Source organism: Bufo gargarizans, chromosome 8 (genome assembly GCF_014858855.1).
Source record: "Bufo gargarizans isolate SCDJY-AF-19 chromosome 8, ASM1485885v1, whole genome shotgun sequence".
Lineage (NCBI taxonomy): Eukaryota > Metazoa > Chordata > Amphibia > Anura > Bufonidae > Bufo > Bufo gargarizans.
In genome coordinates this window covers 58,516,561-58,543,955 of record NC_058087.1, presented here as the reverse complement: position 1 = coordinate 58,543,955, position 27,395 = coordinate 58,516,561, and the positions used below count along the sequence as shown (strand labels likewise).

Genomic DNA, 27,395 nt, shown 5'->3' with positions numbered 1-27,395 from the left:
GTGCTCTCTTCTCTTTTACCACCATTTAATGGATTACACCCCAATTATAGTTCAACACACAAAACATATCTGACGTACTTGAATGGTAACCTGCATGATCCCTGACTTCTGGGGTATAATTATATATACGTATTTCTATTTAAAGAGGGGTTCAGTAAAACATATTTTCAATGTTGAGGGGGGATTGTGATAAGACCTCAGCTGCTTGAACATTGCCTTCTTTATTCTAAGGTGTACCAAGACATTGTATTAATTTCCTAAGATTTGTAGATCAAAGTTGGCAGCCATTGTTGCTTTAGCGCTCTACATGACGGATTTGGGGCCAAAATATCTGCCGGATGATATTTCTAATAAGAAAATGGGATATTAACGAGATGCGCAGGTCCGGGAAAGTGAGTTTGATGATAATGGAGGCAAAAAGTTTAGAAAATGAATATTTTATATGTCAATAGTTATGTAAGGCTAACGTTCGCTCAGATGAAGCAGATCCACTTGCTGTTGACTTTGTTTAATTTATCTACTGAGCTAATGCTGAGTTCAGCTTTTGTTCATTGTCCACATGTTTCATTTGCCTAGATGGAAGAATAAAAGATGATTGCAGCTATTTAAGTATTGAGTTATCATACATATGGTAATGCAGGATCCATACCTATGGTTTGCTATACACTAGATATGTCATCCAGCCTTTGAATGTGTATGTACAGTATGCTCCCGACTCTTCCGCGATAGGACATGATGGGAAAGTTAAAGGGTTGACCAGCTATTCGGACTTTTAGAATGTCAGACCTGGCCTGTTTTACGTGTTGAAGAAATCATACCCACCTGCTCCTTACTGCTCCATTCTGGCTCCCTTCAGTGGTCTCCTGTTCGGATGGACAAAGTCACATGGTCTCAGCTAAAGCCAGTCATTGGTGCTACGGTGCACATGAACCTATCCATCCTGAAGCTTACGGATCGGGTAGTAGAAAACCGCTGAAGGGCTGGAATGAAGCAGCGAAGAGCAGGTGAGTATGAGGTACATCAAGCTGTGGTTAACCGTTAAAGTCCAAAAAATCTGGATGATTATCTACACAGATTTCTGTTGCAATGTACGTTAGTTTTCTGGCACATTGCATAGGTTCTGTCTATGCCCTACCCCATCCTGCCCACTTTTTAGGAAAGTGGAATGTGTGGTGTATAAGTGAGGAATATTTTAGCAAAATGGAACTGAGTGACTTTTCCACGCCTGTAAACTGGCATAACAATTTTATAAATAACCTCCATTGTCTTCTATCACTTTACAAAAATAAAAATGTTTCTAACTTATATCAGTTCTTTAGAGAAATGGATGACAATCAATATGGCTGCAAGTACCCGTTGCACAGGGGTTGGTCACCTGTGAAGCAAATACAAGAACTTCAGCCCTGACTACCTGTGGCCCCCAACATAAGAGCTTGGAGGCCCAATTAAAGCATGCACATTTTTATTGTGCATCAAAGCGGACAATATGTAAGCCTCCGGCAGAGAATACCCTAACAAATTCCGACTTGTTTCTAGAACTCTTTTAATCGCCTTCAGCCATTATTATTCCTCCAGGAGGATTTGAAGAAAATGTATGGAAATGTATTTGTTGGGAATTATCATATAATTCCTTTTTTTTTTCCCCAAACATAAATCCGAATCGGCAGCCTTAAGTGTGAAAGTAATTTACATGGTAAGATGTTAATATAAGCTCCATCACATCCCAAGCCTCTCGGTAAATTGGGAAGTAAAGTTTCAATTCTCCAAGACGGAAACCAAAGATATGCAAATGGTTCCACAATCAATTGTCAAGAGAGCGAGAAAATACACTGTAGAAATTAAGCTTTGTTTTAACTCAAAGCAAGAAGTCATCGAATACAGTTCTACTGAGGAATAAACTAGAAGCACAATGTAAAAAACCAATTAACTGATGACAAAAAGGTGTAGAAATAGACCTAAGCATCACAAGATCTTCTTATTCGTACAGGTGCGTGTACTATGTTTTGGCAGGGAATTGGGCCTTTTTCACAGACTGACCATATTGACCAGTAGGCAAGTGCACATATATATATAACCACCCAAAAGTTCTCATTGGGCCAAACACATGTGTATACCGTGTTTCCCTGAAAATAAGACATCCCTGAAATTAAGACCTACTTCCAGTTTTTTGCCTCTCGCTGTAATATAAGGCATCCCCCCAAAAATAAGACCTCCCCAATAATAAGGCCTCCCCGATAATAAGGCCCGCCAGAATATTAGGCCCCCAAAGCTACCGTAAGGCGGCTGAATCCTCTGGACTGTATTGGCGACCGACTGATTGGCCGCAGAGCAGCCAGAGCTGTTCAGGCAGTGCGAGGTCTCTTTAAATCAGAGAGCCCGCTCCGCCGCCAGGACAAGCTGCCGCCTGCTGCTTGCTCTGCCCTGACAGAATCTGGCTGACTCGCAATTAGACAGTGAGTGAGTCACACAGGGTAGGTGTCGGGCACATTGTGTGGAATCTGGCCGGCACGGACACACAGGGGTGACTGAGGTGGGGGGCGAATGTCTGATAAAGTAGTTGGGGATGTCTGGTGAAGGTAGGAGGGGGGGGGAGAGACTAAATAATCCACTGGCACAGGGTAAGGGGATCACTTAAAATGACACAGGGGGATCAAAGGGGGGAATCAAAATGACACATGAGTATCAGAAGAGGGGTACTAAAATGGTAATCCCCCCCCCCTCTGATTCTATTGTGCCATTTTGATTCCCCCTTCTGAATCCCCCTGTATCATTTTGATTCCCCCCTCTGATCCTCCTGTGTCATGGAAAATAAGACATCCCTGAAAATAAGACCTAGCGCATCTTTGGGAGCAAAAATTAATATAAGACACTGTCTTATTTTCGGGGAAACAGGGTAGTACTTAATCTCTTATAGTAACCAGTATACACAATATTCTATTGTTTTATAAAGCATCATTAAGCATCATTAAATTAATACCAAAGTGTTCAATACTCTTGTGAGAATGTAAAACTCTTTAAGAGTCAGTACACTTACCAAGGATCCTTAGCCGACCATCTGTATATACAGTAGGTCTCAGTTCAAAGTGCAAATGTTTCACACTTATGTTTGCATATGTGGCCTAAATGTCATCAGTGGTGGCCTTAAAAGGGTATTCCAGGGTTTTGATATTGATGGACTTACTCCAAGATAGGCCATACATATCAGATGTTCAGGGGTCTGTTACCCTGCACCCAGCCGTCACCTTGCAACATCGGCACCAGAAATCAGTGCCGGAACGACACAGCTCCATCCGTCGTGCAGTAGACAGAGCTGGTAGCGGCAGATCAGATCCCATTGAAATGAATAGGAGTAGCACTGTAGTTACCAGCTCTGTCCTACTACACAATGGAAGAAGCTGTGAAGTTTCGGTGTCGATTTCTGGTGTTATATATTATGTATTTGTTATTGGTGTTAAGTATTATGTGTTTTTTATTGTTTACTTCTGGCCGTAGTTGCCAGCAAGGAATGACTGACAAAGTTTGGCAGGAACAGGGCTGTTAGGAGTGGGATGGTCCTGCTCCCTGCCAAGAGATGGAGTTCCTGTCCACAGACAGAGAGGAGAGGAAGCAACCTCCAGAGCTCCTGTTACTGTACCTGCTTTGCAAAATTGTGTTGCAAAGTAAGCCAACCAATAGGTGGTATAAAGTTGCTTTCATGAGAAATCGGAGTCCGTAAAAGGGTTGTGCAATGATTAAATGTTTGGTTTTTTTGTTTGTTTTTTAATATAAATCAGCATGAACATTTACTTTGTGTTACAAAATGTTCCAGCTGTGAGATATTCTATTGACTTCATTATATTGTGCCCCCTGGTGTTTAAAGAGGACCTGTCACCGCTCCTGACATGTGCGTTTTAATAGCTTCATGCATTCCCCATGTAATAACAATTCTGGAGCATCTATTCTTATGTCTGTATGTTGTATCCATTCCTTTATTATTTCTACTAAAAGTTATGAATTAATTGCTGTTAGCCTTCAGTAAGGGTACAGAGGGGAGGTAAACCTGTTGGGGGGGGGGGGGTATCCCTGCACAGTTGGAAAATGGCATCATTGATTGGATAGAGTCTAGTGCAGGTGCACTCCCCGAACTGGTTACGCCCCTCTGTACCCTTACTGAAGGCTAATAGCAATTAATTCATAACTTCTAGTAGAAATTATAAAGGAATGGTACATCACAGAGCCTTAAGAATAGATGCTACTGAATTGTTATTACATGGGGAATGCATAAAGCTATTAAAACACACATGTCAGGAGTGGTGAAAGGTCCTCTTTAATCTACAGTACACTGCCTGTCCAAAAAAAAAGTCGCCACCTGGATTTAACTAAGCAAATAGTTATGAGCCTCCTATTGGATAATTACTGCATGGACGATTATCTTTCAGCTGGCAATAAGTTATTTAACCCCAACTGTTGCAATGAGTTGGTTCCCATTTCTTAAACAACCATATCGAAAGACACATCTCGTGGTCATGGAAAAGATGTTAGTCTGTTTGAGAAGGGTCAAATCATTGGCATGCATCAAGCAGAGAAAACATCTAAGGAGATTGCAGAAGCTACTAAAATTGGGTTAAGAACTGTCCAGCGCATTATTAAAAATTGGAAGGATAGTGAGGACCCATCGTATTTGAGGAAGAAATGTGGTGGGAAAAAAATCCTGAATTGATCGAGATTGGTGATCACTTAAACGTTTGGTGAAATCAAATCGAAGAACAGTAGAACTCAGGGCTATGGTTAATAGTGAAAGTAAGAGCAATTCCACACGCACAATGCGAAGGAAACTCAAGGGATTGGGACTGAACAGCTGTGTAGCCCTAAGAAAACCACTATACAGGGAGCAAACCAGAAAAAGGGCTTCAATTTGCTAGGGAGCATAAAGCTTGGACTCTGGAGCAATGGAAGAAGGTCATGGGGTCTGATGAGTCCAGATTTACCCTGTTCCAGAGTGATGGGCGCATCAGGGTAAGAAGAGAGGCAGATGAAGCGATGCACCCATCATGCCTAGTGCCTCCTGTACAAGCCTGTGGGGCCAGTGCTATGATCTGGGGTTGCTGCAGTTGGTCAGGTCTAGGTTCAGCAACAGTATGTGCTCCAAGAATGAGGTCAGCTGACTACCTGAACATACTGAATGACCAGGTTATTCCATCAATGGATTGTTTTCTTCCCTCATGGCACGGGCATATTCCAAGATGACAATGCCAGGATTCATCTGGCTTAAATTGTGAAAGAGGGGTTCAGGGAGCATGAGACATCGTTTTCACACATGGATTGGCCACCACAGAGTCCAGACCTTAACCCCATTGAGAATCTTTGGGATGTGATGGAGAAGGCTTTGCACAGCAGTCATGACTCTACCATCATCAATGCAAGATCTTGGTGAAAAATGAATGCAACACTGGATGGAAATAAATCTTGTGACATTGCAGAAGCTTATCGAAACAATGCCACAGCAAATGCGTGCCCGTAATCAAAGCTAAAGGCTTTTTTTTGGTGGCACCTTTTTTTTTGGGACAGGCAGTGTATATAATAATGTGTATGTCCACCAACTGAGGTGATTGCACGGGCTCAGTTCCATCTTTCCACTGCCACCATATGTCTCAGATTACATACAGAGTTGGCCAGTTTATATATACCATGGGGATGGTGGGATGTTTGGGAACCTCATCACTATAGGCAATGGCTGAAAAAAAGCAGTCAGTAAATAGAAGCCATGACACAAATGTGAACATGACTTTAAACAAATAACAGGAATTTACTTGGAATCTCTCCAAACATCACAGTTTCACAATCCAAATTGTTCTGTTAAAATAGGAAATTCACAAACTGTGATCAGATCAGAATATTCTACATAAAAACCTGCAAGCAGCGCACTTGGCAAAGAATTGATTGATTTGTTGATTTGTGCTCTCAAATGTCAGCAGGTTCCCTTCTAGTGTTAGGACTAGTAACAAGGTCTGTTCTACAAGAGGAATTTTAAAATAATAACAATCTGCCTTCACATTCCACTCATGGGCCTAGGACAGATTTTCCTGGGAGTGTCTCTTAAAATTAGGGAGAGTCCCTAGAGATTCTGGACTATTGGAAACTATGTTTGCATGTATGAGCTCACTAGAGACGGAGCGGGTTGGAATAGAAAAAGGAGAGGGACGAGAGTGAAAGGAAAGGGAGGGAGGAAGATATGACAGTGAGGAAAGGAAAGAGGTAGAAAGAAATAGAAGAAGGATCAGAGGGAGAGAATGAGGGAGAGAAAGAGAAGGAGGGAGGAAGGGAGAAATTAGAGAAGGTAGATACAGAAGTAGGAAAAGAGTAGGGATATCGAAAAGGAGGAAGCAAAAGAGAGAATTCGAGATTAAGGTAGGCAAAAAGTTTGAAAGTTGAGAGACAAGGAATTAGAAAAAGAAGTGGGAGGGAGAGAGGAGTACAAAAAGGTGGATGAAGTAAAGGAGGAAGTAGAGTTTGATGGAGAAAAAGGAGATGGAGAAAGAATGAGTTAAATAGGGTAAAGAAAGTGAAGTTCAGATGTAGAAAGGGAAGGAAGAAGCAGGAAGTATTGTTACAGTAGAGAGGAGAGAACAAGACGGAGTAGGGTGGAGATGAACATTGGAGGAATAGTTGTCAATAGATATAAAATGGCTTATCCTCTCTAACTCCTCCATTAAAAATAGGCTCCCCTGTTGTATGGAAATATTAAGATATGTGAGGATAAAGAAACAATTTTATAGGTAACAATCCAAAAAGATCTAACTGTTTCCCCCCAACATAAAGTAGACTGCCAGGAGAACCTGTGAGAATCTGCCAACATTATTATAAGCCATAATTAGTACTGCGGCTTCTTCCATCCAACCATTTTTTAACACAGGTGTAATGTGTACACACTTTATAACTCATTTGCCAAAAAGAAGCTGATCAAAATTGGTTCCTCTGCTGTGACCTTTGGCAATCAATTGTAATCTGTGAAGAACCATGCCACAGTCCCCACTGAAATAAAAGGGTTGTCTATGTAATGCATGGGCATGTTGGGTGCTCCAGAGGCACGTTTTGTAGAAGCTCTCTGCTCTGTACAGCCCTTTAAGTTGGAATTCCCTAAGAGGGTATTTGAGATCTGTGCAGAACCTCTTTACATCATAAACAGTGCAGTGATAACTCACTCAGCTATAAAGTGTCCAATGTTTTTAAAGGGGTTCTCCGGGAATTAAGAAAATGAAAATACTTAAATATTAGTTTATTACAAATATTCTCAAATACCTTTCATTATTTATAATGATTCATTTTGTCTGGGGAGCAATCATCAGGGGACTCAAAATGGCTTCTGTCCCATTAATTCACACAAAATCTGTCCTGATTGCACATCAGGACAAGTTACTTCACAACACTGAGGTAAAGAACTGCCTCATCCTCCTCTCTGCTCTATTTGTTAGGGATTATGATCCTTAATACAGATGATAACAACTTTAGCTGAATCTCTGGGGAATTTAGTTTATGAAGAGACATGAAGTACAGAGAGGACGGACAGGACAGACTGTGGTAATGGAGACTGCATACAAGTGCTGCTGCTCATCAGCCACGCCTCACCCTCCTCTCATATCTCCTCATCATCTCCATTCCCACAGAGATTCACCAATATTCAGGATCATTATTCCTGACAAGCAGAGCAGAGAGGAGGATGAGGCAGCTCTATAGCCTCAGTGTTGTGAAGTAACTTGTCCTCCTGTGTGATTAGGACAGGTTTTGTGTTTACTGATAGAACAGCGGCCATTTTATTTCTCCTAATGATTGCTCCCTAGACAAAATGAACCATTATAAGCAAAGAAAGGTATTTGTCAATATATTTATAATAAAATAATATTTAAGTATTTTCATTTTTTTAAATTTCCTGGAGAACCCCCTTAACCCCTTAAGGACTTATGACGTACCGATACGGCATGTCTCCCCAGTCCTTAAGGACCCATGACGTACCGGTACATCATAACTTTAAAACTAGCTTGCGGCGTGGCGTGGGTTAATAGGAACAGGATGTCCGATACGGTGTACCCCCCGTATCGGTGATCGCCGCAAACCTGCAGGTCAATTCAGACGTGCGGTTTGCGGCTTTTCATAGCTAGTGCGGCAGCGGCGGGCTGCAGGCGCCATCGGGTCCCCAGGCGGCTGTAGGGTGGACCCGATGGCATGGAAGGCAGCGTGATGCCTTCCTGAGGCATCGCCGCTGCCTTCCTGTGACATGCCTGTGAGATCCAGATCCCTTGCTTTGTAACTGGAAAAAAATTATTAAAATGGAAAATCTGCCAAAAAAGTGAAATTTTGAAATTGTATCTCTATTTTCCATTAATTCTTGTGGAACACCTAAAGGGTTAACAACGTTTGTAAAATCAGTTTTGAATACCTTGAGGGGTATTGTTTATAGAATTGGGTCATATTTGGGTGGTTTCTATTATGTAAGCCTCACAAAGTGACTTCAGACCTAAACTGGTCCCTAAAAGTTGGGTTTTTGAAAATTTCAGAAAGATTTCAAGATTTGCTTCTAAACTTCTAAGCCTTGTAACATCCCCAAAAAAGAAAATATCATTCACAAAATGATCCAAACATGAAGTAGACATATGGGGAATGTAAAGTAATAACTATTTTTGGAGGTATTACTATGCATTATAGAAGTATAGAAATTGAAATTTTGGTAAATTTGGTATTTTTGTAATAAATAAAAATGATTTATTTTTGACTAGTGTCATAAAGTACAATATGTGATGATAAAACAATCTCAGAATGGCCTGGATAAGTAAAAGCATTTTGAAGTTTTCAGCACTTAAAGTGACACTGGTCAGATTTGCAAAAAATGGCCAAGTCCTTAAGGTGAAATAGTGCTGAGTCCTTAAGGGGTTAAAGGCATAAGTGTAGTTGGTCTAGTAAGAGGGTGGATGATGGCCAAGTGAAGAATCACGGTGTCATCGAACAATGACTGATTGCAAACTAATGTTTCAACTTAGCTCCATTAAAATTATTAATGGCTTTTGCATTATCCATCGTACAGTAGATCTATTTATTTAATGTGTTGCACAGAAATTATTAAATAACCACTCCCATCTTTTTTTTCAGACATGCATTTCAAATACGTAGATATCAAACCTCCTTTACTAATAGAGTTACATTTTTAGATGCTTAATTTATACAGAAATTCACATCTTCGTTTTCAGTTACGGCATCATATGACTTAGGCTACATTCACACGAACGTATTTTGTTTCCATGTCCGCCAAAAATGCAGACAGCACACTGTGTGATGTCCATATCCATAGCCCCTCAAAAAAGATAGAACATGCTCTATTCTTGTCCGTTTTGCAGACAAGGATAGGCATTGTTACAATGGATTCGCAAAAAAAAAAAAATTTGCCATACCCACATCATCCGGTTTTTTTTTTGCGGACCACAAAACACATTAGTCGTGAATGTAGCTTTAGATAGGACTAACCATTATGTCCTATACTATACCCAGGAAGCCAACTTCTACCCTTCCTGTGCAGATGGAAACTACAAGCAGAGTCTGAAGGAAGGTTGTCATCTGCTGTATATCCGACCTCAGCACCTCCCACTGCAGCCCCCACCTCCTCCTTCTCTACCCCAGCATAGAATGCTTAGAATCACTAAGGTCATGTGACCAGATCAAGTCACAAACCATAGTCATATATACCCATATTTATCAACATTTTAGTTGGAAAAATCAGGGTATATAAGCCCCACCCTGGGAATACCCTAAACCTGTAGGAAACATTAATGTATAGGGCAGGGATTATGCTAGCCCCACCCATTTCCAGTCCAGGACAGTGCACATTTAGGGACATTTTGCAACTGTGATAACATAAATGATAATTATGCAGGATTATTCAGAATTAGAAATACAGCAAGGAAGGTTATTATGCAGGATGAGTTGTAGAGCAATCAGGGTTACTAAAGACGCATATACCTGTATGAAGAGAAGAGAGATGACTGTTAGATCGATGTCATGTTTAACTGCCTGACACTTGCTGAACGACGACACTTTGTGGACAACAAACGTGCCACCCACACAAACGTAGGTCACACTTAGCAGATAAATGAAACTACGTGAAAATGCACAGCTCTATGTTAGCTTTTCTATAAGTCCCTTCATATTAGGAAATTAAACATAATTTATTAAATCAAATAAGTGTTTTAATGAGAATACAGACTGCCAAGAGGAAGATCAGTGGGTGGAAACAAAGTTATGGAGGAAACACCAACCCTTTCGATAGCACTATTCTGGGACTTGTAGACAAGACTGCAGCAACATGGGAAAGGAGCTTTGACAGCAGCACTTTTTAATGAATATAGTAGAGAAAAAAGGCAGATAAAGATGGCAGACCAGCACAGGAAAACCAGAAATCAGAAAGGAGACTTGTAGAAGGGATGAACAGGAATGGACTGGGAACTGAAAGTAGCCCTGGAAAAAACTTTAAAAAAAAATACTAAAAGTGGCCTCATGTAATAGGTGGGGCCAACATAAGTAGGCAAGACCAGCAATACTGTAGTGCAGCACAAAATACTGTCCCAGCAGAACCAAATACACAGTGCAGCACAAAATACTGCCGCCCCCACCACAGTATTCAATTCTATCACCATCCTGAGGACGGTAATATGGTTGAATGTAGGAGGACACTTTCTTCTACCACCCAACTGCATAAGTACAAGATGTTCCTAGCATAAATACTGAGAGTATCAGATAGCTATGTACCTGACCTGGCGTCCATGAGGAAGCATTGGCCCACCTGGAAATTTCCCTGTAGGGTCTATGGCCAGTTCTCCACTGAGGATGAAGCAACAGTAAGAACTGTTTTGGCATACTTGTAGACCTATCTTTATGTTTTGAGAAGACAAAAAACCTATGGGATTGCTTCTTTAGGAAAAAGCTCAACATCACATACAGTATTGTATTAATAAAACTGCTATTTCATAATGTAATGTTGTAACTGGTCCATGTACATATGTGTCAGGCGCAGGAAATGCTTTATTGTCAAAATCAGGACAGATGTAAATAATCCCTAAATAATACACGTCATGGAAATTTTCCACATATTAATGTCAGAACCTTGAAGACTATACACAGATAAGCAGAGCTACATAGGCACTACTTATCACATTTGTTGTAGAAGCAGTCTGTTAGAGGGTTGCCAACCCAACTTTTTCTTTTTTTCTGAACAACTTATTCCAAAATCACGGACATACAATATTTTTTTTACAGACAAATTGGACTATCATAATGAATGATAAAGATTATAATTAATACAGGTCTCTCGCTCAATATACTGATAAGAACTGATTACCAACTGTATATGATGATAATTAGCACCAAACAATCTAGTCATGTACCATCAGCCTCTTAAAAATCACAGACACTTCTATTTTTTTTTTTACAGGCATAGGAAAATGGTTGCCTTTTTTACGGACTGTCCAGAAATTTCTGGACGGTTGGCAACCCTGGTGTGTTACAAATAAATTTTGCAAGAAGTTCCTTCTTCTGTGTCACCCACCGATTGGTAATATTTTTGTAATTTACAGTAGGGACAGCTGCCAGCAAAATTTGTAATGTTTTCAAAACCCTAGGACTGCTTAAAAATATTCAGGAACTGTCCCCAAACCATAGGCTCATGGTGACCTTTCACACACTCAGATTAGGAATGAAATATGTCTCATGGATTTATGTCCTTCTACATCTCTTAAGGAATGTGCTCCTCAGACCTCTGGGGTTCATTGAATTCATGGACTGGGTATCTAATAGAGGACAATTCATCTTTCACACTCCTTATCTACAATTGCTACAACAATTCAATGCTACATGTGTTTGTTTCCTCCTCCACTCACACTGATCTGCTTTATATCACTTGTCTCATCTGCCTCATTATTGCTATGTACTTTGGTGTACAAATAGGTAAATCTTCAGATACTGTCTTAAAAGACACCTGAGGAAGTGTCCTAAGCAGTCTTGAAAGCTTTCAATTGAGTAACTACCATAATCCTCATTTATCAAAGCTAGAACAACTGTTGCCCGGTGCAGCCAATCAAATCCCAGCTTACATTTTTGAGAGGTTCTTTTTAAAATAAAACAAATGATCTGATTGGTTGCCATGGACAACTTTGCATGGACAACCTCCTTTCTTGTACTACTTTTAAGAACAACCAATCACAGTGCAGCTTTCATGTTTCCAGAGCAGTTTGAGAAATAAAAGCTGAGCTGTGATTGGTTGCTAAAGGCAAGATCAGTTTTTAGTTAAGACAGTTTCCATACATAAGGCTAATTCGTGATTTGTAAATTTTGGCAACAAATGACACATAAAATGCAAGGAAATATGGAAAATACAGAACTTAGTATCCGTGTTTTATTCAAAACATTCTTGTTGGTCCAGAAAAAGCAAGCAGAACATTACATTGAGTGGATTGACATGTTCCAGGGACCAGACTAAATTCTAGATTTCACTGAACTGTCTCTATATATAAATCTTGTCACCAATGTTATGTGGGGGGGGGGGGGGTCACATGTCAGTCTAAATATGATAGAAAATGGTTGAAGTTAATCAAGAATATGACAGAACGTTTGACAAATTTTGCACGTCATGGCAGCTTTAGTTTTCTTAAATCGGGTTCACGTAGACCTCATCATACAGAGGGGTAGCTGGGCTCTTGTTCACCCAAGCAAAGATACAGATGGGAATTTATCAATGGCTTCACTGTAGCCTTATGGCATAAACCGTGCAAATTTTGGTTCAATTGTTTTTACTTATTTTATTTCTTTGCAATTTTATCATCTCCTTTTAAAATGCACTAGGAAAATGGGTGTGGTTTATCAGAAGGGGGCATAGCCTCACAAACTGCTGAAAATTATGCCACACATTGATGCCTGCTCATGGCTTCATAGCTGTGGCTTCATACAGAGAGTGATTTGCCTCTTAAGAAAATGATTACCTTTTAGGATGGGTCTTCAATATCTGATTGGTGAGGTCCAACTACTAGAAACCCCGGCTGTTTGATAAGACTATGGTTCTCAGTGAACACAGTGGCCTACTCACAGCTCACCAAACGCACCGCCTCACATTGTATTATGGTTGTTCTCAGTATCACATCTCAGGCCTGTTCACCTGATTGGGACCGAGCTGCGCCTAGGTAAACGATGTATGTGAAGTCATTGGCCTAGGAAGAAGCCTCTTCAAACAGCTGATCGGTGAGTGCGCCCAGAGTCGGATCCCAACCAACCTTATATCGATGACCTATCTTGAGTGATCATCAATATGGAACTCCCCGGAATATCACTTTAATTATTTGTCAATAATTTTTGTACAGAGATTTAAGTAGAATTTTTGGCAGCCAATGCAAAAAGTCACTGTTTCACAGCATAGATACCCACAGGAGAAAAAAAAATCTATGATGGTACATTGACATGGCTACCAAATATGACTCTACCCAATAGAGAATTAAAATCTGAATAATCTGAATAAATCTTGTTGGCATTCTTGCATGAGTTTCTCCGGCTGTCTGCAAGCCTGCCATAGCGGTGCTAATCCCATCCTTAACTTCTTACTGCTAATGTTAATAGGGATGGTTGCTCCTGCCAACGTTCTGTAGGACCATGCCCCCATGCCATCGCCTGATTTAAGAAATATATATATATATATATATATATATATTACCAGCAACGACCATGCGATGGGTGGGTATCCAATGGTACCCACAGGCCACTACAATGGGGGTCTCATGCAACCATATGAATGGGGTGGCCAATTACACATGCCCTACTGCTCCATTCATTCTCTAGGGGACTGTCTGACTATCTCCAGCACACATGCTCAACCCATCTCTCCATTCATATGGGTGCAAGGGACCCTTGTTCTCACGATTTGTGGGGGTACAAGCGGCTAAACCGCCCCCAATCAGGTGCATATCCCTTATCCTATCCTGTGGATAAGTTGATACCACAACTTATTACTGGTTGGACCAGTGGTGGTAGTAACCCTACATGCAGCACCATCCCACCTCCAGCTACTCCCACGCATTATAATAACCATTTAGGCCAATATAATAGGCAAGCCCGTTCCTGTGCCAACTTTTTGAATTGTCCTAAGAGACTTTAGAATCAGGGGGCATCAGATAAGAAGAAATGTGGGGTACACTGGACACTCTCTATACTAAAGATCTCTCATGTTTTAACATATCCCAAAGAGCCCTCAGACACAAAAGAGAGTCGACATGTGATGACTTCAGCGCTCTCTATGATCATTCCTGCACACACCCGGGTGCGGGGCCTATGTTTTTGTAATAAAATATTATTTTACTTTACAATATATCCAATTTTCTCTCATTTCATTTCTTTGACGAATATAGTGGATCCTGGGGTGCATCGCTATATACAGCCTCCAGAGTGCCTGTCCTATTCCTCCAGTAAACAGACACAATTTGCAGCTGGGCATGTAGAGTCAGGTATCGTTAACGGAAGAATAATTAGAAAAAGTGCTATTTATGTCCTCCCAGGTGGAATCAAAGAGGTTTTTCAATTATTTTATGTCAGTGAGAGTGAAGAAAGTGTCATTTTCCATTCAAGTGTTCTTATAGCTGTTAATTAAGGTCTTCAGACTTTGCAATTGAGGCCGTTTCGTCAACCACCGTGGAGCTTCATGCACTCAAGGTCATGTTACGTAACAGCCACTGTTGGGATCGGCTTCCGTTGCATTCTTTCATGGTGGGGACCATTTTATCCTCATCTGTCGGCTCATCCAAGCACTGGTTGCTGTTTATATGTCTCAGTACAAAATGCTGCAAAAAGAAAGCAACAGATGTGAGCTGAATATTGCATGAGATTAAATACTGTGGACACAAGAACAGATACAGCAATCCAGAGCTACAGAGAACTATTCTATCTATCTCTCATAGCTATCTCTATCTATCTATCTCATAGCTATCTCTGTCTATCTATCTATCTATCTATCTATCTATCTATCTATATCTCATAGCTATCTGTCTATCTATCTATCTATCTATCTAATATCTAAATATCTGATATCTATCTTCAAAAGTCAATACGCTGTATATCTTGTACATATACAATTTGCAATTAAATGAAATAATAGACAAATCTAAATATACTCAGAGGAGTCTATATGATGCCTGTACTATAGACTGCACTGTATTCAGTGTTCATGCGCTCTGCTGTATGATGGTAAATAATAATTCAAATCTATTCAGTAGCAAGATCAAAGCTCATTTTCTCTAGTCCAAACAACAGCAAATGGAAGGCGATTATATCTGAGGCAGAATAATGGATAATTGTGTATGATTCTGGTAAAAAAATAGTCGGAGAAATGTGTATCCTTAGAAAATATAAATCCGTGACAGGAGCTACATTCCCTTACTGATTAAAGCGCATTTCCACATAAAATCAAGAAGACCTTTTCCGAAAGTGACACCCCCTGATGGTGTAAATGGCTGCCGTAACAGCTTGCACAGAGGTTGTCACCTAGCTTTCCGGCAGTTTTGAATGATGACTCTGCAGCTGGATCACAAACCCTGTGCGGTGACTGCCCTGTTGGCCATATTGCTTGAAACTATGACACACCGAGTCCTCTAAAGGTTCAGCAGACAACCCTATTTGGAGCTGACGTTGCAGTCCAAAACTTCCCACAAGGGTCTAGTTCTTATGGGGCGATAACCCTCTTATTAAAGGAACACTCCCACAAACATTTATTTTTCTGACATGTTAACAGTCTATATGTGAACTTTCTATATGTTTTACAAAAAAATTGTTGGCTTTCAGACTTCACTTTTCTAAGTACTCAACTTCCGGTCCTGGCCTTTTGACTTCCTCTTATCTTTGGACCTCACTTGACTTTTTAAATCAGACCATTCACTGGGACCAGAGAGGGAAGCGGATGAGTGACTTATTCAGTGCATTACACGATAACTGCACTAATTACACTTCTCTTCTGTGGGTAGCTTTATCTAGGGCTATCAGGTGCTGTTATCCCCAATTCTATCCCTACTATTATATTAGCAGATAATTTCTTTCCCTCACAGCAGCAGTAAACAGACAATGGGTTTCTTATCGATATAGGAGCTTTATCTCTCTTTGCAGACTGCTACAGAAGGACACTATGTTATATTTAATTTTCAATTGTATAGTGCTGCCGAAATGAATATGGTTTAAAAAAAAAACAAAAAAAAAAAACATACCCCTTTCTCAGGGAAGTGTCTGTTTAACGATATGTCCTGTGTGTACCATGATATCAACAAAGGGCACATCACCTGCATAGATGGAAAGCAGGCCTAAGGAAGTGTCTTTCTCTTCCAGATATGGCAATTCTGGTATTCTGCCCCTATATCAGAATACCTGCTGCAGATGTGGACGTAGCCTGACCCTCTATCAGTGCCAGCACTTGTATCACAAATCAAGTATATTGTCACAGAAGGTGTACAGGAAACAAGACAACACAAAATGAATATATGACTCACTGGATCCAAAACTAAGACACAAAAAGGGAGACCCCTGCATCAGACCTGGCACTCTCCCTGACTGCTCAGCCTATGCGAAAATTCCAATGGTAGATATTCGCATATCCTCGTACCTCAACTGTATAACACCTGAACACCCTATAATAGTGAGGGGACACGACCACCGGCTCCCTACACTAGACACGGAGGGAGTCAGGGTCACCTGGGATCCAGCAAACAGAAAATCACAAATGAATGCACAACACTTAACTTGTAGAAGACTGGGAAATAGGATCAGCATGCACACACACTCCAGGAAGTTGTATAAACCGCACACTAATGCATTATGGGGAGGAATTTAAAGGGATGCAATCAGTCCAACTACATGACAGCTGAGAGAGGCTAACGAGATGAGGAACTGAAAACCAAAACAAAGGAAGCTCAAGGAGGAGGTTCTAAAAGGCATCTGTCAGAGCTTCTCAGATGTCTGGTGGTGACATATATTCTCCGGTGGTAATCACCCCCAACTCCCATCCACACAGACCTCTTCTCCTAGGTTATCACCTAGAACAGTAGACCATCAGGTCACCCGACAAATAATCATCTCCTATTGCAACAAATAACCTCTCATATTTATCATTTTCAACATGAACCCCAGTTGAATATAGAAGACGCCTTGTTCACCGTCATCACAAGATCGGGTTCATTTAATTTAGTTAAACATTGTAGCAATAATTAATAATTGCATAATTACTGTATGTACAGTAGAAGTAATAAATGGGATGTTACACAAATTGTCCTCAAGATGTTTTCTTGAATTCTGCTAGAGGGGATGGGGAGCACACTCTTGAGGGAATCTGGCTTCTCCATTGTTGATCCCAATTATTATGTATGTCTATGACTATCTTACAGGCATAATTGGCATCTGCTCTTCAACCAGTTTCTTAAAGAGGACTTGTTCAGTCTGATCTTTCAGCAGCAGAGCAGGAGGAGCTGAGTAGATCGATATACGGTTTTGTGGGAAAGGATTCAGTACAACTTGTCATTTATCCATTTAAATCTCTTCTCTTTGTATGTTTGGGAGTCCAGTGGGTGGTCAGTCACTAATTAAGGACCTCCCACTGGACTCATAAGCATAAAATACGTTCAAACTAACTTCACTGAATAGAATACAAGTTATACAGAATCTTTTCCCATAAACCTGTATATCAGTCTGCTCAGCTCCTCCTGCTCTATACTCCAGTGGTCACAGAATGCACAGCTTTTCCAAGTTGCCAGGTTCCCTTTAACTCAAAGCATTTTAGTATTAATAGGACATCTAGACCCATGTACCATATTATCTGCCAGATCAAAGGCATGGTCATGCACCCCATCTGTCATATAATAAACCCAATCGATATGTAGGATCTATTACCAACACAGAAGCAAGTCCAGATAACCTCTAGTTCATGCACTGGTCTTTGTTGTGTCTTGACACCATGGACAGAGGAAAAGAGGTCGTGGGGAACCAGCACTTGTTGTTAAAATGTTTATTCATTAATGGTATGAAACAGCAAACTCAGCAACGTGGTGTGAACAAGAGCTGGGCCGGGTTGAAAGATGAAAGCGAGCATGTGTGACCACTTTAGTAGGTGGACGTGAACATTAGCATATAAGTAGAAGAGAAAATATTTCACAAGAGAATTTTTGTAACAGAAAGTAAATGAAAAAAGTAACATTTTTCATGCTGAATTATATTAAAATAACATGAAATGGTGGCACAACCCCAAAAAGAAACATTTTAGCATCTTTTCGATGAGGGTGCTGTTTGTTCGTAATGTATCTTATTTATGTAGTAATCACAGAATTCATTTTGTCTTTACAGAAATATTTTTCTCGCACAGAATGGTATTTTTCAACACAGAAATGATTTTGCTACACAGAATTTATTTTGTATCGCAAAACTAACAGAATTGTATTTTGTGACACAGAATGTTATTTTGTGACACAATCACAAAATAAGATTACATTTAGTAACAAAAGGCAGCATGTAGGCTTTTGTTTGTTATGGTGTGCCATTTGTTCACAGTGCATTTTGTAGAATTCAGTGTCACAAAAATGACTTTTTGTGTGACAAAAAATAAAATTCTGTGTGAAAAAAGGACATTTTGTGCGACAAACTGAATTCTTTGTGACAAAATGCACTGTGAACAAATGGTGCCCCATACTTTTCTGAATGCCTATACTCTTTTACTCTATGCACCTGTATCTTTGCATTAACTAAACACAAGCACCAGTCAAAAACACCATAGCAAAGACCTGTAACGTGGTACTTTTAACAACAAATCCACATAGGCACAGACAGTACTGCCTTCCTGTCTCTCCCTGTAAGGATGTATTTTGCAGTGTACTTTGGTGGTATACATTTGGAGGATATGTTTCTCCATGGGTGCCTCCTAAGGGTTACAGACAAACACAATGTGTCTTCTAATCTCTCCAAAAAAGGTGCAGGCACAGATAGTACTTTCTCTCTCTCGCAGCTACGGAAAAAAGGAAATGCTAATTGCATATCATTAGTGTTGAGCGAATCAAAGTTCACAAAGAGGACTTCGATCCGAATTTCAGGGAAAATCCTATTTGCTGCAAAGCCAAATTATCTCGTGTTTCGTGGTAATGAATACATTTTCCCTAAAATGGCAGTAAAAAAAAATAATATATATATCATACTCACCTCATCCATTTGCACGTGATGGCCGCGGCTGTCTCTTCCCAAGCAAATAGATAAGGTGAGTATATTTTTTCAAACAGATTAACCCTTGACAGCTCTCAATGGTCATCTCAGATGCCACGATCAGTGATGAACGTGGCATCTGAGGGGTTCAATGTGTAGCTGGCCAGCTAAGACCTGTCCTAGGTTGCTAATATAGCTTGTGTGTTTATACAGCTAGACCTGCCAATAACCTTAATACAGTTCCTATGTTTGTGTGTTAAAGACAAAAGCAGAGTTATTTACTGTGACATCATGTTTGGATGTCATATATATTATATATATTGTGTTCGCAGAAGCAGAAAGATAGTATGCCTTTAAGATTCATTATATGGATGTGAGGTAAGCTCAATGACACAGCAGAAACAACAGGAAGCATAGAGTTAAACTGTTGTTGCTGGGCAGGAGTCTAGACCATTCACAGCCAGCCTCACACAGAGCCTGTGTAGGAAATCCCCCAAGCAGGAGCTGCTAGATTAATTACACCAGAGGATAGGAGCTGAACAGACATTCACTCCACTAAGAGCTATGGTTTATGGAAGCAGAGAGGCCAAAATACGTATTTAAAACATTTATATAATGTTCCTATTGTTAATATAGTGATTAGAACTGTATACTGAACCAGTTATGTGTGTTTACTTACAGTTCCACCAATTGCAAACTACAAAGTTCACAATCCAAATTCAAATTCCATATTGCAATCCAAATTGCATACAACCATACCAGATCATACTCAACCAATCTGCAAATAGTTACTGCTAACTGCATACTGCAAATTCAGAAAGTAGAACTATTAGTTAGACCTCAGATATACCTCTCAGAGAGATCATAAAGTGCTTAAATAACTTGAAGTGAGAGCATAGATACTGAAGAGAGAAATATATCCATAATTTTATGTTGAATGACAAGATTGAACAGTTAAACCACCATCCTATGCATAACACCATTTTGTGATATCTTTTCAACACGTGTTATGTACATGGACTATCTGCTGTGGAGGCGGTAGTGTTATATATAAAGAAAAGTTGAAGTTAATAAAGAAGTTATTTCAAGCATTTGGTGTGCTCTTTAAACCTACTGTTTCCATAGAACGGCGCTAGAGGAATTACAGAGTGAGGCCTAGTTCACACGAACGTATGGCTTTTATAGTTTTTTGCGGTCCGTTTTTCACGGATCCGTTGTTCCGTTTTTGAGTTCCGTTGTGTTTCCATTTCCTTTCCGTTTTTCCGTATGCCATGTACAGTATACAGTAATTACATAGAAAAAATTGGGCTGGGCATAACATTTTCAATAGATGGTTCAGAAAAAATGGAACGGATACGGAAGACATACGGATGCATTTCCGTATGTGTTCCGTTTTTTTTTGCGGACCCATTGACTTGAATAGAGCCACGGAACATGATTTGCGGCCAAATATAGGACATGTTCTATCTTTCAACGGAACGGAAAAACGGAAATACGGAAACGGAATGCATACGGAGTACATTCAGTTTTTTTTGCGGAACCATTGAAATGAATGGTTCCGGATACGGAAAAAAACGGCCCGTACACTCGCAAAAAAAACTTTCGTGTGAACTAGGCCTAATAGACAGTCTGGTTAGACTAAAAAGTCAGAGATATCAGAATTCTTCTAATGCCACAGCGCAAAAGGCACCTCATAGTGCTGCGCCTGCCACAGTGGAACTATTACCCTCAGAGGGCGAAGTGATAGCGCTCCTCAACTTGCACAGTAAAGAGCACATTAGAGCAGCAGAGCGTTAGCATAAACCGCCGTGCAGCAACTGTTCCCTGAGTGAGCAAGCAAAGACACCTCAGCGGAGCTACCATAGAGGCCATAGAAAGTGTGCATTAGTCAAACTGCAGCCGACTCTTAAAGTGGAAGAACGGCAAAGGCAAAATAGTCAGAGAAAGAGTGCCAACCCTCCTGCAATCCCTAGAAAGAGAAAGAGACGTATATGGTGGGAGGCCAAAGTCCAGAGCTACAGTGCCCGCACCGCTATCCACGGAGAGACCACGTACTGCAGCCAGCTAGTTTCCCGCCACTAAGCCCAAAGTCTGCAGCAGCGTATCCAAGCCAGCACATCTATGCGTTGTAGTGAAAGTAAAAGTTTGATTTATAATTATTATTCTGTCCCATTACTTTTGGTTTCTTAAGTGGGAGGCACAGATGCAAACTGTTGTAATTCCTACACCGTTCACCTGATTTAGATGTAAATAGCCTCAAATTAAAGCTGACAGTCTGCAGGTAAAGCACGTCTTGTTCGTTTCATTTCAAATCCATTGTGGTGGTGTAAAGAGCCAAAAATGTTAGAATTATGTCGATGTCCCAATATTTATGGACCTGACTGTATGTGTGTTTACTTACAGTTCCACTAATTACAAACTACAAAGTTCACAATCCAAATTCAAATTCCATATTGCAATCCAAATTGCATACAACCATACCAGATCATACTCAACCAATCTGCAAATAGTTACTGCTAACTGCAAATTACGACCAAATTCAGCAAGTAGAACTATTAGTTAGACCTCAGATAGACCTCTCAGAGAGAGATCATAAAGTGCTTAAATAACTTGAAGTGAGAGTACAGATACTGAAGAGAGAAATATATCCATCATTTTATGTTGAATGACAAGATTGAACAGTTAAACCACCATCCTATGCATACCGCCATTTTGTGATATCTTTTCAACACGTGTTTTGTTAAGTGGACTATCTGCTGCAGAGGCGGTAGTGTTATATATAAAGAAAATTTGAAGTTAATAAAGAAGTTATTTCAAGCATTTGATGTGCTCTTTAAACCTACTGTTTCCATAGAACGGCGCTAGATGAATTACAGAGTAATAGACAGTCTGGTTAGACTAAAAAGTCAGAGATATCAGAATTCTTCTAATACCACAGTGCAAAAGGCACCTCATAGTGCTGCGCCAGCAACACAATTACAGGGTGGGTGGAGGGGATTGGGTGTCACCATCACCGTAGTCACAAATATCTTTGTGAAATTCTGTGAACCAGCCGAATCAAAGTTTTGAGAACTTTGCTCATCTCTACATATGGCAGGCAAAGTTTCCCTGCAGAATTCTGATGCTGATGTCCGTCAGCATCCCTCAGTTGAGGGGCTACAGTAAATATGCTCACAATGAAATATATCTTTTCATTTGAGACTAGGAAGGGTAACATTTGACCTGAATCTACCATCACTGATTTCTCCAAAGTTGTTACTAAAATATTATTTGGGGGTGGGGGAAAGGTTTTTATATGGCATTTTTGAAATTTCTCATGCATATATTAAATTTGCAGTTTAATTTACAGAATTTACATTATTACTACGAGATCCATACGTTGACTTCTGGGCTGCCTTACAGAATACATTACATTATGAACAGTACATTATACCAACCTCATATAGCTTTCATAGAAAGTAATCAGTGGGACTGTAAAAAACATTTCTAAAAACCTCCAATCTGGTATAATTCCTCAGTATCCAGGCTTGCCGGCTGTTGCCGCTACAGTACTCCACAGTAGGGCCAAATGTGCCATCCTCTATTTGGCTTAAAGTCAAACATGATTGGGTTATGATATGGAGAAATGAATGGGTCTGTGCAACAGAAAAAGACAAATGAAAGCAAAAAAAAAAAATTTGATGGCATGAATAATAAATCATATAGTAAAATAAGATTCCCAAACACGAGAAGATGTAACACATGCAGATGGAAGGGTCGTATCCACACACAGAAGCGCAAGCACATACACAATACACAAATGCAGTGCAGATTGTTGATATTTTTGTATTATTTTTTTTTAAATGACGGATAACATGTAATGCACATTTCTCTGTAAGCGGAGGCAATTGTTAACCCAGTCATAGCAATTGTCACTAAATGAGTTCTCCAGCCTACAGCTAATGATCACCTCTGGATAGGTTATCAATATCAGATCAGTGGGGGTCCAACGCCATGGATCAGCTGTTTTGGGAAACTGCGGCACCAGAACTATACACTGTTGTATAGCTGGAGGCAGACAGCGCCATACATTGTGTAGTGGCTATGCTGGGGTACTGCAGCTCAGCTCCCATTCAACTGAATAGAAGCGGGGTTTCAATACACTGACGCCAGAAACGACACAGTGTATAATGCTGTCACCACCAGACATCTGAGAAGCTCTGACAGACGTTCTTCAGAACCTCCTACTTGAGGTTCCTTTTGTTTTGCTTTCGTTTTCTCATCTCGTCAGCCTCTCTCAGCTGTCATGTAGTTGCACTGATTGCATCCCTTTAAATCCCTTCCCATACTGCATCACTTTGCGGTTTATACAACTTCCTGGAGTGTGTGCATGCTGGATGCTACTACTGAGTCTTCTACAGATAAGTTTTGTTCATTCATTTGTGTTTTCCTGTTTGCTGGATCCCAGGTGACCCTGACTCCCTCCGTATCAAGTGTAGGGAGCCGGTGGTCGTGCCCCCTCACTATTATAGGGTGTTATACAGTCGAGGAACGAGGATATGCGAGCATCTACTATTGAGATTTTTGCATAGGCTGAGCAGTTAGGGAGAGAGCCAGGTCTGTTGCAGGGCTCTCCCTTTGGTTCCTTAGTTTTGGATCCAGTCAGTCGGATCTTCATTTTGTGTCTTTTAGTTTTCTGTACACCTTCCGTGACAAATGCCTTCTGCTTCCGTTCAGTGCACTGTTAGTTTCTAGCGCTGTGGCTGCCTGAAACAACTGATCTTTGGGGGCTGCCAGTTTTTGGACCCCCACTGACACAATACTGAGGCCTTCTTATGTGGAAGGGGCCTTAGGCACTAGGTGTGGTTCTGCAAGTCCTATAGCTGCTTGCTTTTCATGTAGTGTATGTGATCCAATACAACAAAACTAATGAGCACCAGTGATGGCCAGTTCGCGAACACATGCGGGCTGCCATCTTAAATCACAAGTCCGGCGATGCACAGGTAAGTCCTTACCTGTGCCTACGCCGCGAGCCGGTCTGAAACAAATGCGGTCACCGGGAGCAGGAAGTTCCGAGAACAGCCCGATGAAGGCCCCCTGTTCTTGGAACTGCCTGCTCCCAGTGAACGCATTTGTTTCAGACCGGCTCGCGGCGCAGGCACAGGTAAGGACTTACCTGTGCATCGCCGGACTTGTGATTTAAGATGGCAGCCCGCATGTGTTCGCGGGCGAACACGGCGAACTGGCCATCAACGATGAGCACTAATTCCATCCCGTATGAAGCTGGGGTCACATTAAGACTATTTTTGCTGCACCATTACCTAATTTTAACTATTGAGCTAGAGTTGCAGCCCAGAATACTTGGAGTTGCATTCACTTAATTGGAATAAAGCTGCAATACCCAGGACGGCCGCTACTTAATGTCTAGTGTGCAGGTGTACAGCCCAATGAGGGTAAGAAGCCTTCATAAAGCTGATCATCAGAGGTTGGACACCTATCGACCTGATATTGATGGAGGGTTCATCAGTACTATAATCCCAAATAACAATTTTGCTTGGAGCTGCTATCCAACCTCTGGATACTGGCTGCCTATTGAAACCATATATAGGAGGGTGTCTATAGAGGTTACATTTGACTGCAGGAGTCGCAACAACCTTAGATTTCAGCCACAGGCATGATTACGGATTAGTATCAATGATCGATCATTAGGGGCTTCCATTTACCTGAGAGGTGGAGATCACAGAGATGAACAGTGTGTATGTTCCCCATATAAAAAGTGACTACTAGGCATGTGAGGAAAGAAGATGTCTGGCAGGCCACAAACTAAAAGTAGTTCTTACTTGCCAACTTTGTGGCATAAGCTTCCAGTAGTTAAGGGTTTGTAAAATCTTGTGCGTTATGTATGGTGTCAATATTTTTTGGGTCTAGTCATTCTCCTTTTACAAGCCTCAATGTGTAATTAGATACAAATGTTGTATGAGATGATGCAGCCCAGGAGTCCCACACAGCTAGGAGATGAGGAGGTGCCAAGAGGATTCCCCGACACCCAAGAGATTTTTCAACTTTTTCGAGCTTCCTGGATTTTCTGACAGAGTTGATAAGTATGAATAAGTACTGTATGGGCATAGCATTACAGCTAGAGTTAAGAGAATCGCACAAAATTTGATTCAGGCTCAAACTGATTCCAACCCTGATTGAAGATGCTCCAGTTGACCTGAAAATTTGTGTATGACACTTTGAGGTCTCCTAGTACTCATATATTTTTTTCTTTCTTATCTCTTACCTTTTGTTTCATTTAAAAAAATAAAATGAAATAAAATTGTGTGTCATAAGAGCAGACCCCAAACCACATTGAGGCTCCATCATCAAGACTGTATGATAACTAAACAGGAGTTCACTCCGTCTATGCATTTGAGGAAAATAAGTGTTAATGATAAAATGATGATGGCATGAAAATAAAATCTGTGTGCCGCTGCATTTCCTGTAGTGTAAAATAATCCCAATTATGTCCCCCGAAGCTTTGTACAAAAAAGAGGCAGAGAGGAGCCCAAAAGCCTTTTGATATTATCGATGCTTTGTGTTAGCTCCTGGAACACTAGAGAGGGAATTTGTGTCTTATAAGTTAGGATCGGTGTGCAATGTATCTATTAAGAACTATCGTTATATAATAAAGAAGATATAAAATATCACAATCTATACATAACATCCGACATTCTGAAATCAAAACCAGGTACAAAGAAGAGAGCAAGCCACAGTGCCTTTATCCCCAGCAATCGGCAAGCATTCAACTCGCCTATAGCGCCACCACAGGGGAAATGATGTGTTGCACAGTTCCATTTTGAAATATATAGATAATCTCCTGCTGGGTCCTCTAGATGCTCCTTTTAGCCATTCTAGCTAATTGATAGAGGAAGCAGGTCAACAAATTTCAAACTCTACTATATTAATTTAGAATGTCCTAAAATTGATTTTCTAAACCAGAAAACTCCTCTAATTAAGTCTGGTTCCAGGTGCAGTGTAATTTTATCATCACTTCTGCAGTACCCCAGACTTGGGTTATCTGCATTTGTTTTATATGTTATGCCTAGCATTCCAGCAGAAGAGGTATGGTTGTCAGGAATTGGGCTAACCACCCTGTTTCCCCCCTCTTGACAGGAGTGCGCTGATGCAACTTTCTGCCAGGAGGGGAAGTTCAAGTTCAGACAGAGAGGAGATAGGATGAACATGCCAGAGCTCCTACTACAAGGGACTATATCCAGTTCTCGGGTGAGACAATTACATCAAAGAGATTTCCACAATTAAGAACACTGCTTCTAAGAAGCTTTAGTGTGCCTAGACAGCTTCACAGACCCTGCTTCTGGTGAGGGAAAACAGATCAGACACCCATCACCTAAAATACCCACCAGGTCATGCTAACTTCAAGTCTAAATCACACAGTGGACACATATCTTCAAAAGTGCCTGCAAGTGTCATTAAGTGACATATAACCACCATACCTCATCTGCCCTTTGTACTTAATTATGCTGGGTGAGATATATTTTGCACTAAATAGAGACTGTTAGGGCTGTTTCACACGAGCGAGTCCATTGCGGGAATCACGCTCCGCTCACAATCATGATTTATAATGCTATGTGTCTCTGCTTGACCTTATTTCTACAGAATCATAGTGACAGCTTTATGTCACTATGATTCTGTAGAAAAAAAGCCATGCAGAGACACATAGCATTATAAATCATGATAATGCAGTGCGCTCCTGCAAGTCTAGAGCAGAGGATCACACTCACATGGAGCGCGATTCCCGCAATGGACTCACTCATGTGCAACAGCCCTTATACTTTTATGTCTGATCTGATTCTTCAAACTACACTTTACTGCACCAATCCTTAGGGAGCAATAAGCTGAGGGAGTACAACATGATGACACATCTCATCAGGGTCACTACCACTCCCATCCTCTGCCCCGGCTCCTCGGGGGGCTCAATGCACTTCTTCCTCTAGGAAGCACTTTTTTTGTATTCACTTGCCTAGGTAAGTGCTACTTGATTTTAATTTTTACAAAAATTTAAAAAACTGATAGCCTATCCTTAGGTGCCACCCCCCACTGGTAAGCTGTTTGGAGGGGCTGCAGTGCTCATTGCATAGCCCTATACTTTAAGTTCACAGATGCAAAACCAAATGCAGCAGCTACTAAAAATATGG

General features: G+C 40.7%; 1 protein-coding gene across 1 annotated transcript in view; it reads right to left on the bottom strand.

The window, feature by feature from the left end:
- Positions 1-12,543: 12,543 nt before the first annotated feature.
- Positions 12,544-27,395, bottom strand: part of GALNT13 (polypeptide N-acetylgalactosaminyltransferase 13) — a 351,020-nt gene continuing 336,168 nt past the window's right edge. Inside the window, exon 11 of the mRNA XM_044303635.1 lies at positions 12,544-14,837. Coding sequence (XP_044159570.1) covers positions 14,697-14,837 — 141 coding nt within the window. The 3' untranslated portion in view covers positions 12,544-14,696. The remainder of the gene's footprint in view (positions 14,838-27,395) is intronic.